The 14,876-nt window shown below is 52.5% G+C and overlaps 1 protein-coding gene across 3 annotated transcripts; it reads left to right on the top strand.

The window, feature by feature from the left end:
* The first annotated feature begins 2,152 nt into the window (after positions 1-2,152).
* Positions 2,153-13,799, top strand: KRT79 (keratin 79). Of its 3 annotated transcripts, XM_045463114.1 has the most exons (9): positions 2,161-2,772; positions 5,257-5,477; positions 6,778-6,838; positions 6,963-7,058; positions 10,926-11,090; positions 11,253-11,378; positions 12,017-12,237; positions 12,789-12,823; positions 13,100-13,799. In XM_045463114.1, exons 1-9 carry the CDS (start codon positions 2,296-2,298, stop codon positions 13,300-13,302), a joined length of 1,605 nt encoding a protein of 534 aa, XP_045319070.1. In that variant the 5' UTR covers positions 2,161-2,295; the 3' UTR covers positions 13,303-13,799. The 3 variants fall into 3 exon arrangements, with proteins under 3 accessions (XP_045319072.1, XP_045319071.1, XP_045319070.1); XM_045463115.1 differs by lacking the exons at positions 12,789-12,823; positions 13,100-13,799 and adding an exon at positions 12,346-12,701 and having other exon boundaries at positions 2,154-2,772; XM_045463116.1 differs by lacking the exons at positions 5,257-5,477; positions 6,778-6,838 and having other exon boundaries at positions 2,153-2,772.
* The last annotated feature ends 1,077 nt before the right edge of the window (positions 13,800-14,876 follow it).

Genomic DNA, 14,876 nt, shown 5'->3' with positions numbered 1-14,876 from the left:
CTGAGCCACGCAGGTGCCTGGCACCCGTATCTTCCCTACCGCTCTGTCCCCAGCCTGGCCTATGTTGGGTGCTCAGCTGACACCATCAGCCATCTTACCTTGTCCCTCCTGCGGCAGCCTGCCATCCCCTCTGCTCTTGTGCCCTGCCACAGCGGGGGGACCCCAGGCAGGTGACAGTCTGCAGACACAGAAGCCCTTGGTTGGAGCGGCAGCAGAGGGGAGGAAGCGATTCCTAAGCCACAGAAAGAAGGTCTAAGCTTGGGTGTTCGGTATGAAGGCAGAGAGGACAGTCAAGGCCCCAAGAAGAAGGTCCCAACGGTGGCTGGGTTGGGACCCGTGAGCCCCCCATCCCCCCCACTGGAGCATGTCTCCAAGCAGTAACTCAGAGAACAAGCCCTGGGCGGCCTGTGCCGCTGTCTGTCACCAGCTTTCAGCACAAAGCCTGGCTCAGCGTGCCAGGTCAATGACATGAGGCTGTCGTTCCTGGGGAGCGGTGGAATGTTTGTTTGTAGCCGACGCTACTCCCACCTCCCCGGCTGCCCTGACTCAGACGGCTGACATCACTCCCTTCCCCACCTTCCCCAGAAGCCCCACTCCCCGCATCCCCTCCCGCCTTCCCCCTCCCACACCCCTGCAGGGAGAGATAAAGGAGGCTGAGAAAGTGATCACAGCCTCCGGGACTGCAGGCAAAGGTCAGTGGGAAGTAATGGCTCAGTCCTGGGATGGCTGGCCGAGGCTTTTTGGAAGGATTTCCCCTGCGGGCTCTGCTTATAGGCAGAGGCAAAGGAGGCCCAGAGAGGTTGAGAGAGCAGCCCCAAGACACACAGCTCAGCGGGGATTCCGTCCCATCCTGGCTTGCCCCAGTGCCTTGTATCCGAGCTCCCAGCAGGGAGGAAGAGCCTCTCTTGGGCAGTAAGGGTCTAGTTCTCTGAGTGCCCTTCACCCCATCCCTCCTGGGTGTTAGGTTTGACCTAACTTGCAGCCTCTCACAGTGGTCCTGGGAAAGAGTCCCACAGCCTCCCCTGGGCCTGGAGTGGGCCCGCTCTCCGCCTGACTTCCTTGGGCTGTGGAGCAGGCCATGTCCTTTCCTTTGGGATCCTGGGGACACAAGTGGCCACAGCCCCAGCTCCCTGCCCAGCCACTGTGGGAGGAGCTCGGCAAGCACTGGTCTGCTCCTTCCCTCAGGCGAGTTTCTCTCACCTCTCTGGGCCCATTTTCCAGTTGTCCAGCTAAAAGCTCAAGGGGGGGAGGAGGGACATCTCTGAAGTCACCTCCTCAACGTTGTGTCAGTCCTAACGGCTGACACCTCCAAGTCTTCCTTTGGGGCTGTGCCTGGGACTGTGTGAAGTGATTGAAAAGCCTCCGGCCCTTGGGATTCAAGCATCAGGGTCCTTGGGGGCTGGGAAGATGAGAATGTTGGGACGCTCCGTGGGCCTCTTGTGGTCTTTGTTGAACACATACTTCTCAGATCTGTACTTATGTCCAGTCCGAATGGGGCCTCCAGCCCCCTCCAAAGTGGCTGGGCCCTTCTGGGGATGCTCAGCTGCAGGGCAGAGGGTTGGGGGTCTCAGGTGATGGTCAAAGCCCTCCATCTCTCTTCGATGCCTAGAAGAATGTGCTTTTCCCCACTCATCTCCCTGGTCTCGGGGACCCCACCCAGCAGACCATCTGCCCGTGTATGACTGAAGAACAGACTGCTCCCGCCCCCGCTCGGTCACCTGTGCCCCCCACCCTGGACCTGCCAGGAGGCAGTGAGGCCGTGGGTTGGGAGGCTGGGACTGGAGCAGGCCTGGGCACCCTCTCCCCAGCCCATTGCTCAATGTTCCTTCCCTTACCGCCTGTGCAGCCATGGGCCCTGGGGCCTTGGCTTACGACAGGGGCCTGGGCCAAATCCCACAGAACAGAGCCCCATTGATGGCGGCCATCAGGGCTGAGTAGGAGGAGACCAAGCCAGCCACTGGGTGGTGGGGGTGGCCGTGGGAGACTGTATCATCCTGTTCCAAGTCAGGAGAGCCCTGGGGGGAGAAGGTGGCATCCTGCCCCACACAGTCTCGGCTCAGCCCCAGCTCTGGAGCACAGGTGATAACTGGGCAGCCCCTCCCTCCCACTGGGGGAGAGGGGACTCCCCTGGCCCCCGGGGCCCCTCCCTCTCTTCCTGGGGCAATGGGGCAGGAGTGTCTGTGGAGCCCAGGAGCCAGCCCAACCGGGAAAAGATAAAAAGCCCTTCAGCGTCACAGAAGCTCACTGCGTTCCCTCACAGCTCTCTCAGCCTGTGCTCCGGCCCCTCTGACAGCCATGAGGTCCTCTATGTCTCGGCAGACATACTCCACTAAAGGAGGCTTTAGCTCTAACTCTGCAGGTGGAGGAGGCGGGTCCCGGGCCCACACCAGCTTCAGCTCGGTGACGGTGTCCCGGAGCAGTGGCAGTGCTGGGGGAACCCGCTGTGGCCCCAGCAAGGGGGGCTTTGGCAGCCGAAGCCTCTATAACTTGGGGGGCAGCAAAAGCATCTCGGTCAGTGTGGCTGGAGGGGCCTCCTCAGGGAGGGCCGTGGGGGGCTTCGGCTTTGGCGGTGGGGCCTATGGGGGCCTGGGCGCCGGCAGGCAGACATTCGGGCCTGCCTGTCCTCCCGGAGGCATCCAGGAGGTCACTGTCAACCAGAGCCTGCTAACCCCTCTCAACGTGGAGATAGACCCGGAGATCCAGCGGGTTCGTACCCAGGAGCGGGAGCAGATCAAGACCCTCAACAACAAGTTCGCCTCCTTCATTGACAAGGTGAGCCTGGGTGGAAGGAGGCGGGGAGGGGCCCTTGGAGTAGAAGCAGAGTCCCTAAGAGAGGGTGGGCTGGGCAGAGGCTGATGTAGCCCATGTGCAGTGTGGTGGGGTTGATGGAATGACTTTTAGAGCTCTCCCGCCTGCGCCTGGGATGCCCAGACGTGGATGGCTGGAGACAGTCTTCTGGATCTTACTGTCATTGCTCAGGTGAATCTCAATTCTGCTCAGGAGGTCTGCGGCCAAGCCCACCTTGACCGTGGTGCAGCCTTTTCTCTGGCCATCATTAACACGGTCACACAGCAGCCTATCCCACAGTGAAGGGGCAGACTGTCCTCACTGCTCCTCTTAACAGGGTGGTCCTTATCACCTCTTGTCATTTCACCGCTGGGAAAACTGGCTCAAAGGTCACACATGTTATCCAAGGAGCCCCTTCCGTTTCCTGTTCTCTCAGTTTTGGAGAAGGCCACACAAAGATGTGATTGGGCGCGATAGAAGGGGTTGCCTTGGAGAAGTCACCTTTCTCTTCTATTCCTACTTGCTCTTCTGGCCAAGAAGCTCAAGTGGGGATGGACGGTGAAGAGGGTGGTCACCAGAGCTAGGGGGATAGAGTTTGGTCTGTTGCAGATCGGGGGCGTCCTGACTCTTTCCCTGGCCTCCAGGCTGACCGCGTGGCTCTTGTCCTGCCCTCCGGCATTTTCAGGTCCATTTCACTGCATCGTCTACTTCTACCCCAACCCCCCAGGTAGAGGGACCATGATGGGGAAAACCCTGGCGGATGACCACACCTTGGTTCAGTGATGCGTGGGTTCCCAGAGAACATTCATGTCCTTTTCTGACGTGAAACCTACAGTGTCCCATGAGGAATCAGAATAGGTGATATTGTGTCTATTTTAAAGAAGAGAAAACAGAAGTCTAGAGGGGTCAAGAGATTTTCCCAGGCTCACACGGATAATTGGAGGCAGAGGTGGGCCTGAAACTCAGGTTCATGGGCCCTATGGTCCTTGGCATTAGGAGGCCCTGTCACCACTCATGGCAGGTGCACCCGATGCATGGTTCCCAGGCCATGTGATTTAGGGCCTGGGGTGCTGTGGAGGTGGGACCTGGAGAAACCAGATGGTGGAAGGTGAAGCAAGCTATTCCGCCCACCTCCTCACCTTCTCCCCTAGTGACTTTTGGTCCTCCTGTGGGACTGTCCCAGAGGTCAGACAAGCAAAAACCTCTCCCAGGCTCTCCGCATCACAGTCTAGGACGTGGTCTGTGTGGTTGTCCTTGCCGGCCGGGCAGAGAAGCCCCCCAGAGCCCACCCCTGAGCTCCCTTCTAAGTCTTTAGAGATAGGACTGGGCATCTAGAGTTATAATTAAAAAAAAAAAAAATGTCAAATTTACAGAAAAGTTACAAGCACAGTACAACATATTTCTAACTATTTTTTCACCCAGATGCACCCAATTTTAAAATTTAATTTAATTGTAATTCCAATACAGTTAACCTACAGTGTTACATTAGCTTCAGGTGAACAGTATAGTGATTCAACAGCTCTATACATCACCCTGTGCTCATCATGACAAGTGCCCTCCTCAGACCCTGTCCCCTACTTCACCCGCCTCCTCTCTGGTAACCATCGGCTTGTTCTCTCGAGTTAAGAGTCTGTTTCTTGGTTTCTCTCTCTCTCTCTCTCTCTATTTTCTTTTCTCGTTTGTTTTTTTTCTTAAATTCCACACATGAGTGAAATCATATGGTCTTGTCTTTCTCTGACGGACTTATTTTGCTTTAGATTCGCCAATGTTTACATTTTGTCACATTTGCTTTCTCTGTATATGTGTGCGTGTCCACACGTCTATACATACATGTTTGTATATATGCATACATACATTCACATACAGTATATATGCATTTGCATTAAAAAATTTTTTTTAATGTTTATTTTTGAGAAAGAAAGAGACAGAGTGCAAGCGGGGGAGGGGCAGAGAGAAAGGGAGACACAGAATCCGAAACAGGCTCCAGGCTCTGAGCTTGTTAGCACAGAGCCTGATGCGGGGCTTGAACTCACGGACCGCGAGATCACGACCTGAGCCGAAGTCGGACACTTAACTGCCTGAGCCACCCAGGTGCCCCCATCATCTGCATTTTTAACAATTGATTTTGATGCAGAACGAGGGTTCACAAACGTTGATCTAGTCCAGTGTAATCAGTGTAAGTAGGAAAGGGAGATGCAGAGAGAAGTGACTTGACCATCACCAACCACCAAATGACTGAGCTGGGGCTTTGATGGTTTATTAACTCTTTAGAGTCTTGTCATTGGATTGGACTGTCTTTTTCCAGCAAAGAATGTTTTCTCAGGAACTCCTCCCCTTGGCAATGTGTAGTCTGCCCTGGCCCTGTGACGTCCTGGTCGGGGATGGGTGGTGGTGATGGGCCCAGTCCTGGCATCCCTCCTGGAGCCAGAGGAGTGGTACCAGCCCACCACCCTTCTTGCTCTGGCTCAGGTGCGGTTTCTGGAGCAGCAGAATAAGGTGCTGGAGACCAAGTGGGCACTGCTGCAGGAGCAGGGCCAGAACACGGGTGTCACCAGGAACAACCTGGAGCCCCTCTTTGAGAGCTACTTGGGCAACCTGCGGAGGCAGCTGGACAGCCTCCAGAGCGATCGGGGGAGGCTGGACTCAGAGCTGAGAAATGTGCAGGATCTCCTTGAGGACTTCAAGAGCAAGTAAGGACGACTGGACAGGCTGGGAGCTTGTGGGGGTGGGGAGGGGACAGCGTGGGAAATCACCCCATTCCCAGGCTCCTGGGACCCACCCGGGGCAGTGCCCAGACAGAGCTACTCCCCTTGGGTGTCCAGGCTCTGGACCCATTGCGTCCTGGAGAATTGTCCCACTTACTTGTGTATTGTTCCTCGTTTTAAAAACTCTAAGGTAGGGAGGACAGTGCAATGAACATTTATGTCCTCATTACTCAGCTTTAATAATTCTTAACTCGTAGCCCATCTTGTTTTATTTCTACATCTACTTGATTTTTCCCTTACCTTATTGTCTTGAAGCAAATCCCAGCCATCGTGTGATTCCATTCACAATAATTTGCTGGCTATATTCATAGAGCCTATCTGCATAACTTGACTTAATAAAACATAAACACAATGCCATAATCACACCTAAAACTTTAAAATTAAAAAAAAAATTTTAATGTTTGTTTTATTTTTGAGAGAGAGAAAGGGACAGAGTGCCAGCAGGGGAGGGGCAGAGAGAGAGAGAGAGAGAGAGAGGGAGAGAATCCAAAGCAGGCTCCAGGCTCTGAGCTGTCAGCACAGAGCCCGACATGGGGCTCGAAATCATGAACCGCGGGATCCTGACCTAAGCTGAAGTAGGATGCTTAGCCGATTGAGCCACCCAGGCACCTCACACACCTAAAACTTTCAAAAGAGTAATTCTTCAATATCATCGACTGTCCGTTCATTATGAATTTCCAATTGTCCATACATGTCCTAAGTTTTAAAAATACAGTTTGTTTGAATCAGGACCCAAATAAAGTTCACATATTATGATCAGTTGATATGTATATTTGTCATTTTAAGGCCCAATCTTTCATAACTTTTCCAATAACTCGATATTGGCAATTTCTAACCCTTCAAGTCTCAGCAAAAGCAGTTGGAGAGAAGTTAGTTGTTTTAAAAGATGTCCCGTCTGTTGAAAGTGAAAGCTAAGATGAGCCACTGTGGACACATCTTTGCCTGTTCTTATAAAAGCCTCCTCAGGGCTCTGATCCAAAGAGATAGTTGCTCTTGGCCGCCATGTTATTGCACAAATTCTGTGTCCATTTCCTCAAAGCGGGGTGGGGCAGGAATATTTAAAGACTGTACCCCAAGTTTCTTCACTGGTGAGCTGTATTACAGAACTCCTTCTCAAAGGTGTTCTTAGATAACGTGGGACCCAACGGGGCTTCAAGCCGAGTGGGTTAAATGTCCCAAAAGGCAGAACCTGGCTGAGCCTGGCCTGAGTCTTCCTGTGTAACAGGTATGAGGATGAAATCAACAAGCGCACTGCAGCGGAGAACGAGTTTGTGGTGCTCAAGAAGGTGAGCAGGGTGGCAGGGAGTGGGGGAGGTGGTTTTTGGGCTTGCCAGGGTGCTGGGCTAACTCAGAGTGAGGTGAGAGTCCAGGGGGCTGAGGCACCTGCCCTGCTGTCTCTCTTGCCCCCAGGATGTGGATGCTGCGTACATGAGCCGGATGGATCTACACGGCAAAGTAGGCACCTTGACCGAGGAACTCGACTTCCTAAACCACCTCTATGAACTGGTGAGATGGCAATGGACAGAGACAATTACATTTACATATGGCATTGGGGATTCCCCCGCAGGTCTGATCTGAATTCACCAGTTCAATTTAATTGAGGGAATATAGAACCTGGGCCTTTAATTAATACAGGCTTCCATGTATCAGGGGCTAAGGATGGGTCAGACACTGGGTTAAGCCTTATATGATCCTCTCAACAAACCCACAATATAGATACCATTATCGTTTCCATTTTATAGTCAGGGACACTGAGGCTCAGAGTAGCTTCCTCATGGTTACATAGCTAGTTAGATGCAGTGCTGGAAATAAAGCCTGGTTCTTGGACTTCTTCAAAATCTGACTCTTATTCCTGTGTTAGACCGTTTTCCTTCTAGACCATTTGTAATGGAGCAAGGGTTGGAGGAGCAGAGATGGACAGAGAGGGGATGGAGATTCCAGGTTGGCTCGGGAGTTGAGGTATGGGTAGTGGGTAGATTGTAGAATCCAGGCCAGGTCCCAGGAAACAAGGGGCTTTGAAGACCAGGCTAAGAGGGCTGAAGTTAACCCGAGTTGATCCTAGCATCTCAGACTCAGACTTGGAAGGTACCTCGTGGCCCCTCTTCCCCTCCATGCTGGAGCCCTTCCTCAAACATCGCTGATAGGAGTCATGTAGTCTCGACTTGAATGCTTTTAGTGTCAGGGAACTCACTATTTTTTAGGGCAGGCATTTTCATTGTTGACCAAATTAGAAAGCTGACTTCAATCTTCTTCCCGTGACTTCTGTTCTTGATTGGGCCTGCTTCTGCCCTCCAGGCTGCACACATCCGTGTGGCATGTGCTTTCCTATGGCAGCACTTTAGAGGTCAGGATGCTTAGGTGACTGCCATCTGTGGCATATGAAGAAGCTGAGGAAATAGGGTTCTGATCTCAGACTTTGGAAAACAGGGGAGGTAGGGAGGGCGGCTACAGACTTGCATTCCTGCAGCCTAATGTCGCGCTAGTTTACGTGTCATCTTTAGAAGTCACTTCACGATATTTGATCCTTCATGAAAACCCTGGAGTTTTTCACATGAGTGCCTTCAAGTGAGGTATGTATCTGTTTGCTTCCAGCTTCCAAAGATAGGAAGTTGGCCGTTGAATTTTTGTAACCGAAGAGTTAATGAGTCCCATTTCTCCTGTGAAATGTCATTGTGGTTTCATCCCATTGTCTGGGCAACTAGACGCTCTTGGGCACTTTGAAACTTGATTTCCCCCATCCATATGTTGGAGATACCCAGTTGGGTAATTGGATATATTTATTGATGATGCCCCAGCTTTGGGTTCTCTGTGGACCTGGTCAACTTTCAGTTCAGTGGGGGTGATAACATTTCAGTGTAAGTGACTGGGAAGCACATTAAAGCAGACGGGGCCAAGAACGGAGTCCTAGTGCAAGACCTAGGCCTTCAGTGGTGCCTTTCTCCCAGGCTGACCTCACTCCACCAATCAATAATTTATGGTTCAAGTGGCTCAGCTACTGTAAAATCTAGGTGACCACATCATTATCTGGCCCACATCTTTCTGTCTTGTGTTCAAGAAGTTGTTGGTCAAGCAATATCTGTGACGGTCCCTTAGCATTTTAGTAAGACAACCATAGTAGAAAGTGAAATCCATTTGGCTTGGCCTTTCCTTAGGGAAGTCTTGCTGGCTCCTTGCCTCTTACTTATATTTTGTATTTCTAGAGGTTCATAGGAAGTTGACATCAAGTTTAAGTTGAAAAAGTCTAAATATCATCCCCTCAAAGATGAGGACATTTGCTGTGTCTGGGGTTCTGGAACCTGTCCTACTCTCCATATTTCTCATGGGTCTCTGGGAGTGTTCATCCCCTTGGCAATGCCATGGCCTTCTATGATATGCTCCTTTGGCCTGGACCCCTGAGATCCCCAACAAGGCCAAGGCCTCTCATACTCTCTGTGTCTGTCTTGGTTTTCCATTTCTTCTCCAGCATGCTGCTCTTTCTAGGTTGATGATTGTTCTCTTTGATGGGAAAGAGGCAAATGACATAGCAGTTGAGTTATTGGTGTTTTGGGTTAGTCGAATGCTGCCTCTCTGTTCTTTTCACCTAGAGCTTACCTACAGCCTTGTCTACTGGCCTCAGCATTTCCCCTAGCTCATCCATGGCTGTGTTTTTCTCCTTCCAACATCTCCATCTGCCCTGTCAGAATGAACTTGTTGGGGAGTGTTCTGTGCCATCATGATGATTTCCTAGGTGCCTCCCCACTTTTTTCCTTGCTGGACCACTGATGGTCATTCATTGCTTGCGGATTCCTCATTCTCCTCTCTTAGATTCTTTTTGCTTTTGGGCCAGGTCAACGGTGCCCACCCCCTCTTCTCTGAATGGACAACAATTGGCTTTCTTACTGTCTAAGACCCATGTCTGCATGCTCAGTGTTTCTTTCCTTTGTGGTCCCTTATTCATTTAACACATATTACTGAGTAGCTTCCACATGGCACCAGAAGGACAAAGTCCCTGCTTTGGGGGCCCCGTATCTCCAGTTACCATGTGGTGAGGCCGTGCTGGGACAGAGACAAGGTATATGGAGCAGGTTGAGCCTGATTCTTCCTGGGAGAGCTGTGGGAGCTTCAGAAGAGATGGGATTTGAGACGAATTTTGAGGGAAGGGCAGGAACTCTAAAGGAAGAGCAGGAAGGGCCTGCTAGCCAGGGTCCAGCCTGCACAGTGACACGGAGGCAGCATAGAGCGCCTTGTGTTTGGGGAGCAGCATGGATGTTCACCCCTTCCTCTTCACCCATCCCACATTTTTTTTTAATTTTAGAGAGAGAGATAGAGTGAGTGGGGAAGAAGAGAAGAGGGAGAGAGAGAGAGAGAGAGAGAGAGAGAGAGAGAGAGAACCTCAAGCAGGCTCCACACTCAGTGCAGAGCCTGATATGGGGCTTGATCTCATGACCCTGGGGTCATGACCTGAGCCAAAAGCAAGAGTCAGATGCTCAACCTACTAAACCACCCTGGCGCCTCTGGATGAGATATTTGATTGGCACTGGGGTTTGGGCAGTTTGTTGGCAGCCCAGGACAGGAAGGACCATGGGAGAGACGGAGGCAGAGCTCAGCTGGGAGCCAATGCACATGGCGTAGCGATAGAGCTGAACCCAAAGCCAGAACACAGAAACTAAGCTGCTGTTCATGACATCTTTAAATGCTTGTTTATATGTCAAAGTTGATGGTCCTAGAAACTCAGGAAGGGTCCAAGAATATCACCATGGTCTATCAATGTCAGTATATTCTAGAGGAAACGATTTGGGATTTGTCGCTCAACTGACTGGTTCCAGTTGGGCTCCAGGACAGGACTGGATGACCTTGGATGTGTCACTTCTCTTCTCCAAGACTCTTTCCTCACCAACCTCTGTCAGGACCACCGTGAATGATGCTGCAGGTTGTTAACTGGCTGAGTGGAGAGTGGGGTTCGAATCAGGCCCACGGTCAGCTCCCTGGGCCCCACCAGCTGCTTCCACTCAGAGGGGAGACTTTTCCCAATTTGATAAAAGCACCCTGTGCGCCAGTCATGGCCTTGCCTGCCTCCCAGGGCTTTCTGATGATGAAAGGGACTGGTGGACGTGCTGGCCGAATGCCTGGCACCAGGGTTGAGGGCAGTAAGTATGCATTCTTTCCCCTTCTTTAATCTCTTGGAAACTTGTAAACGCACAAAAAGAAATGATATTTACCAAAATGAGAGCGCCATTTCACAGCCGGGGAGAATGATGCTTTTCCTTCCAGGCTGGAGCCTGGGGCAGAGCACAGGCCTCCTGATGCCACCTGGGGACCCCATCCTTCACCCTTCAGCTGTCTCCTGGGGGCCTGGAGCAGGGGCACCGCTGGCAGCTCTCTCTTCTTCCGCAGGAGCTGAGCCAAGTGCAGACCCACGTGTCTGACACCAATGTCATCCTTTCCATGGACAACAATCGCAGACTTGACCTGGATAGCATCATTGCTGAGGTCAAGGCCCAGTATGAGCTGATTGCCCAGAGGAGCAGGGCTGAGGCTGAGGCTTGGTACCAGACCAAGGTGAGGAGAATGGCCGGTCAGGTGTATGGGCTGGGACTGGACACAGAACATCCCCCATCGTGAGAGGCCTGGGGCCAGACACACCCAGCCTCCGCAGGGCCCCTAGTCACCCAGGAGGGCCAGGAACTGACAGCTCACAACAGCCACCTTTTTGGCCTCTAGTATGAAGAGCTGCAGGTGACAGCTGGGAAGCATGGGGACAACCTGCGGGACACTAAGAACGAGATTGCTGAGCTCACCCGCACTGTCCAGAGGCTGCAGGGTGAGGTGGATGCAGTTAAGAAGCAGGTGAGCCTTTGGCTGGGAGCCTGGGGGTCAGGCCTGGGTTGGCGGAGGTGGGGACCTTCCCACTGTCATGCTGAGGGGATCAGAGCTGCTCTTTTCCTGATGGATGGGACACACTCAAACGTTGGATCAATGTACTCCTTTTACAAGATAGGAAACTGAGGCCTGGGGAAGGTCACATGACATATTAGTGGTAGAGCAGTTGGGGCAATGTCCTCCAAGGAGGTTGGTCCCATCTCCAGGGGGTCAGAGCAGGAGGCTGAGGGTTCACGTGTTCAGGTCCTAGATGCTCATTCCATTTAGGGCGTGGCTAAAAAAGCAAGGACTTTTCCCCGTATCAGCGTGAAGCACCTGGTGAACGGTGAGGTTATATTATTTATTTTATCTCTTTTGAGGCACTGGGTTGAGTTGCAGCAGGAAAGGCTAAGGTTAGACTTCAGTAAGGACTTCCCCAGTGGTGCTACAAGACCCTGCTTGTGTAATAGTATCTCTTCTCTCAGAGGAATATTTCCGCTTTCCTTCCAGCTCAGTTAGTCAGGGTGGGTGGGGTGGGTGGGGGATGGTGACGTCTGGTTTGAGGGCAGAGAGGTGGATGTGATGACCCTAGAGGGTGTCCCCAACCCCTCTCATCCCCTGGGCAGTGCCAGCAACTGCAGACTGCCATCGCAGAAGCGGAACAGCGTGGGGATCTGGCGCTGAAGGATGCTCAGAAGAAGCTTGGGGACCTGGACACAGCCCTGCACCAGGCCAAGGAGGACCTAGCCCGGCTGCTGCGTGACTACCAGGCCCTCATGAATGTCAAGCTGGCCCTGGATGTGGAGATCGCCACCTACCGCAAGTTGCTGGAGAGCGAGGAGAGCAGGTGGGGGCCCCTCCTGCTTCAGAGGGCTTCCCAGCCCTGCCCTGGGGGAGAGCTTGACCGCCTCTGCCATGCGTTTCCTCGGTTGGCACAGCCATCGATAATCCTTAGGGTGTCTGGAATCCCTGTAAGAGTGAGCCTTCTCTTTCCCAAACCAGGTGCCACCACCTTTGGAGCTTCGAGAAAAAATGAATCATCTCTGTCCTTGGGAAGGCACGAGATGTAAAGAAATTCCCCTCAGCCAGAAACTGGGTGTCTTTTGGCATGGGCTGTTTGCTGTCCGTGGTGTGTGTGCAGAGGGAAGTGAGGATAGCGCAGGACGGGGCCACTTGGCTTGCCCTGGGTCTGCTTTCTCTGCAGCAGCGGCTGGAAGGGCCACAATGTGTTTCTCGTGTCTCCTGGTCTTGTCTTGCGGGCCTTGGCTCGAGAGATGACCCACTGAGTTGACCCATTGTAAAGGCAGAGAGTGGGAAGGAGGGAGTCGGGGAGACAGAGGGTTTTCGCTTGGGCTCCGGGGACCCCTGACCCTTCTCCTTGTCTTTCTGTTTCTGCAGGATGTCTGGAGAGTGCCCCAGTGCAGTCAGCATTTGTGAGTATTTTGCTGCCTTCCCCTGCCCCAGGCCCAGCCCCGACCTCTGCTCAGTCCACTCAATCTATCCTTGGCCGGGAGCCCATGTTCCCCCTGCCTGAGCCCCTGGAGACCAGTTGGGGGGTTCCCAAAGAATGAGCTTCCCGCCCCACCTTCTCCATCAGTGTTCCATGGCTCCACGGCCTGCGTTTGTTGCTGTCCCTCACTGGTTTCTCCAAGTCCCCGGCCCTCCTCCAGCACGGCTGCCCTACCTCACCCAGACCCTTTGTCTTGCAGCGGTGACTGGCAACTCCACCACTGTGTGCGGAAGCGGTGCCGCCGGCTTCGGGGGTGGCATGTCCCTGGGCGGGAGTGGGGGTGCTGGCAAGGGCGGGTTCAGCACCAGTGTGGGCTACAGCACCAAGGGAGGGCCCGTCTCTGGGGGTACCTCCATCCTGCGGAAGACCACCACGGTCAAGACGTCCAGCCGGAGGTATTAGCTGCCCAGCCTCGCAAGCGGGGCTCCTGCCGTTTCCTCCTTGCTCTACTCACCCCACCTCTGCTGCCCTCCCTGCCTACCTCCATAGGAGCGGGAACAGCCCCCGGACCACAGGTCCAGTGTTACTTGCATGCCAGACTCTTTGCACGTGATCTGCATTTTGGGAAGGCTCAAATCTGCCCAGGTTTTCTCCTTGCTTCTGCAGTGTGATGGGAGGGGGGCGGGGGTTAAGGCTACCATCTTGAGTGATGTATTTGAGTGCTTTGGGAGTGATCTTTTGACAACCGAGAGGAGGCTAGATTTCCCTCTGTTCCTCTGCTCGTCTGCTCTGCACTCGGGGCAGGCTGGGGGAGGAAGGAGGGAAGTTGGGAATGGTCCCCGAAGGACTTTCAACCTCCCCGGGCTCCCACCAACCCCCAATCCCTTTCCAAGTTTACCCACCCCACCTCCCCTGTCTGTGCCTGTGATGTATCTCAATAAATGGTAACTGCAGCTAGATGTCTGTGGCTCCGGTCTCCTACCCTGGGGGAGCTGAAATTGTCAATCACATGTTCATTATGCCCCATGCTAATTACCATGTTAAAACCACATCCACTGATAACCATCACCAATGTAGGCCTGGCTCTTACTCTCTCCCTTGTGGAATTCACAGGGGGAGACTTGAGGGAATATCTAAGTTGTTCAAGGCAGAACCCAGCCACTGAGCATCTGCCTATTACCAGCCCATCCCCTGATGCTGTTGAGCCCTCTGTTAAGGGGCTCAACTTGGCCTTCAGAACTGGGCCGACTTGGGTTCAAATCCCAGTTCTGCCACTTACTGTGTGACCTTGGGCAAGTCACTTAACCGCTGAGCCCCAGTTTCCTCCTTCATAAAAGCAAGGTGTGATGAGAACATGTGTAAATCACCTGGCTAATGAGGGTCTTAACAGGAACCAGTTCTCTTCACTTGCTTTCCCTCTGGCTCCTGGTTTCCCAAGTAATTCATCTTCGTGGCGTCAGATAGCTTCTCTCTCAGCCCTCATATCTGGTCATTAAGAAAAATCCACGGTTTTCCAACAACAGCAGAATACACATTTTTCTCAAGCACACACAGGACAATTTTCTAAGGTAGATCATATGTCAGGCCACAAAACAAGTCTTGGTAAATTCGGGAAGATTGAAATCATACCAAGTGTCTTCTCTGGCCACAATGGTATGAAACTACAAGTCAGTAATAGGAGGAGAACTGAGAAATTCACAAACACATGGAAATTAAACAGTAGTTTCCTCAACAACTAATGGATCATAAAAGAAATTCAAAGGAAAATAAAAAAGTATCTTGAGACAAATAATAATAGGAAAAATAATGTACTAAAACTTATGGGATACTGCAGAAGTAGTTCTCAGAGGAAATTTTATAGCTATAAACACATATGTCAAGGAAATAAGAGGGGCTCATGAGTGGCTCAGTTGGTTAAGCATCTGACTTCGGGCCAGGTCATGATCTTACGGTTCATGAGTTTGAGCCCCACGTTGGGCTCTGTGCTGACAGCTCAGAGCCTGGAGCCTGCTTCAGATTCTGTGTCTCCCTCTCTC

Source organism: Leopardus geoffroyi, chromosome B4, assembly GCF_018350155.1.
Source record: "Leopardus geoffroyi isolate Oge1 chromosome B4, O.geoffroyi_Oge1_pat1.0, whole genome shotgun sequence".
Taxonomy (NCBI): domain Eukaryota; kingdom Metazoa; phylum Chordata; class Mammalia; order Carnivora; family Felidae; genus Leopardus; species Leopardus geoffroyi.
This window is presented reverse-complemented; position numbering and strand designations above follow the sequence as displayed.

Coding starts and splice junctions, on each gene's coding strand:
- KRT79 (XM_045463114.1), top strand. CDS start 2,296: ATGAGGTCCTCTATGTCTCGGCAGACATACTCCACTAAAGGAGGCTTT. Junction 12,238..12,788: donor CTGGAGAGCGAGGAGAGCAG/GTGGGGGCCCCT, acceptor CTGTTTCTGCAG/GATGTCTGGAGAGTGCCCCA. Junction 12,824..13,099: donor CCCCAGTGCAGTCAGCATTT/GTGAGTATTTTG, acceptor TTTGTCTTGCAG/CGGTGACTGGCAACTCCACC.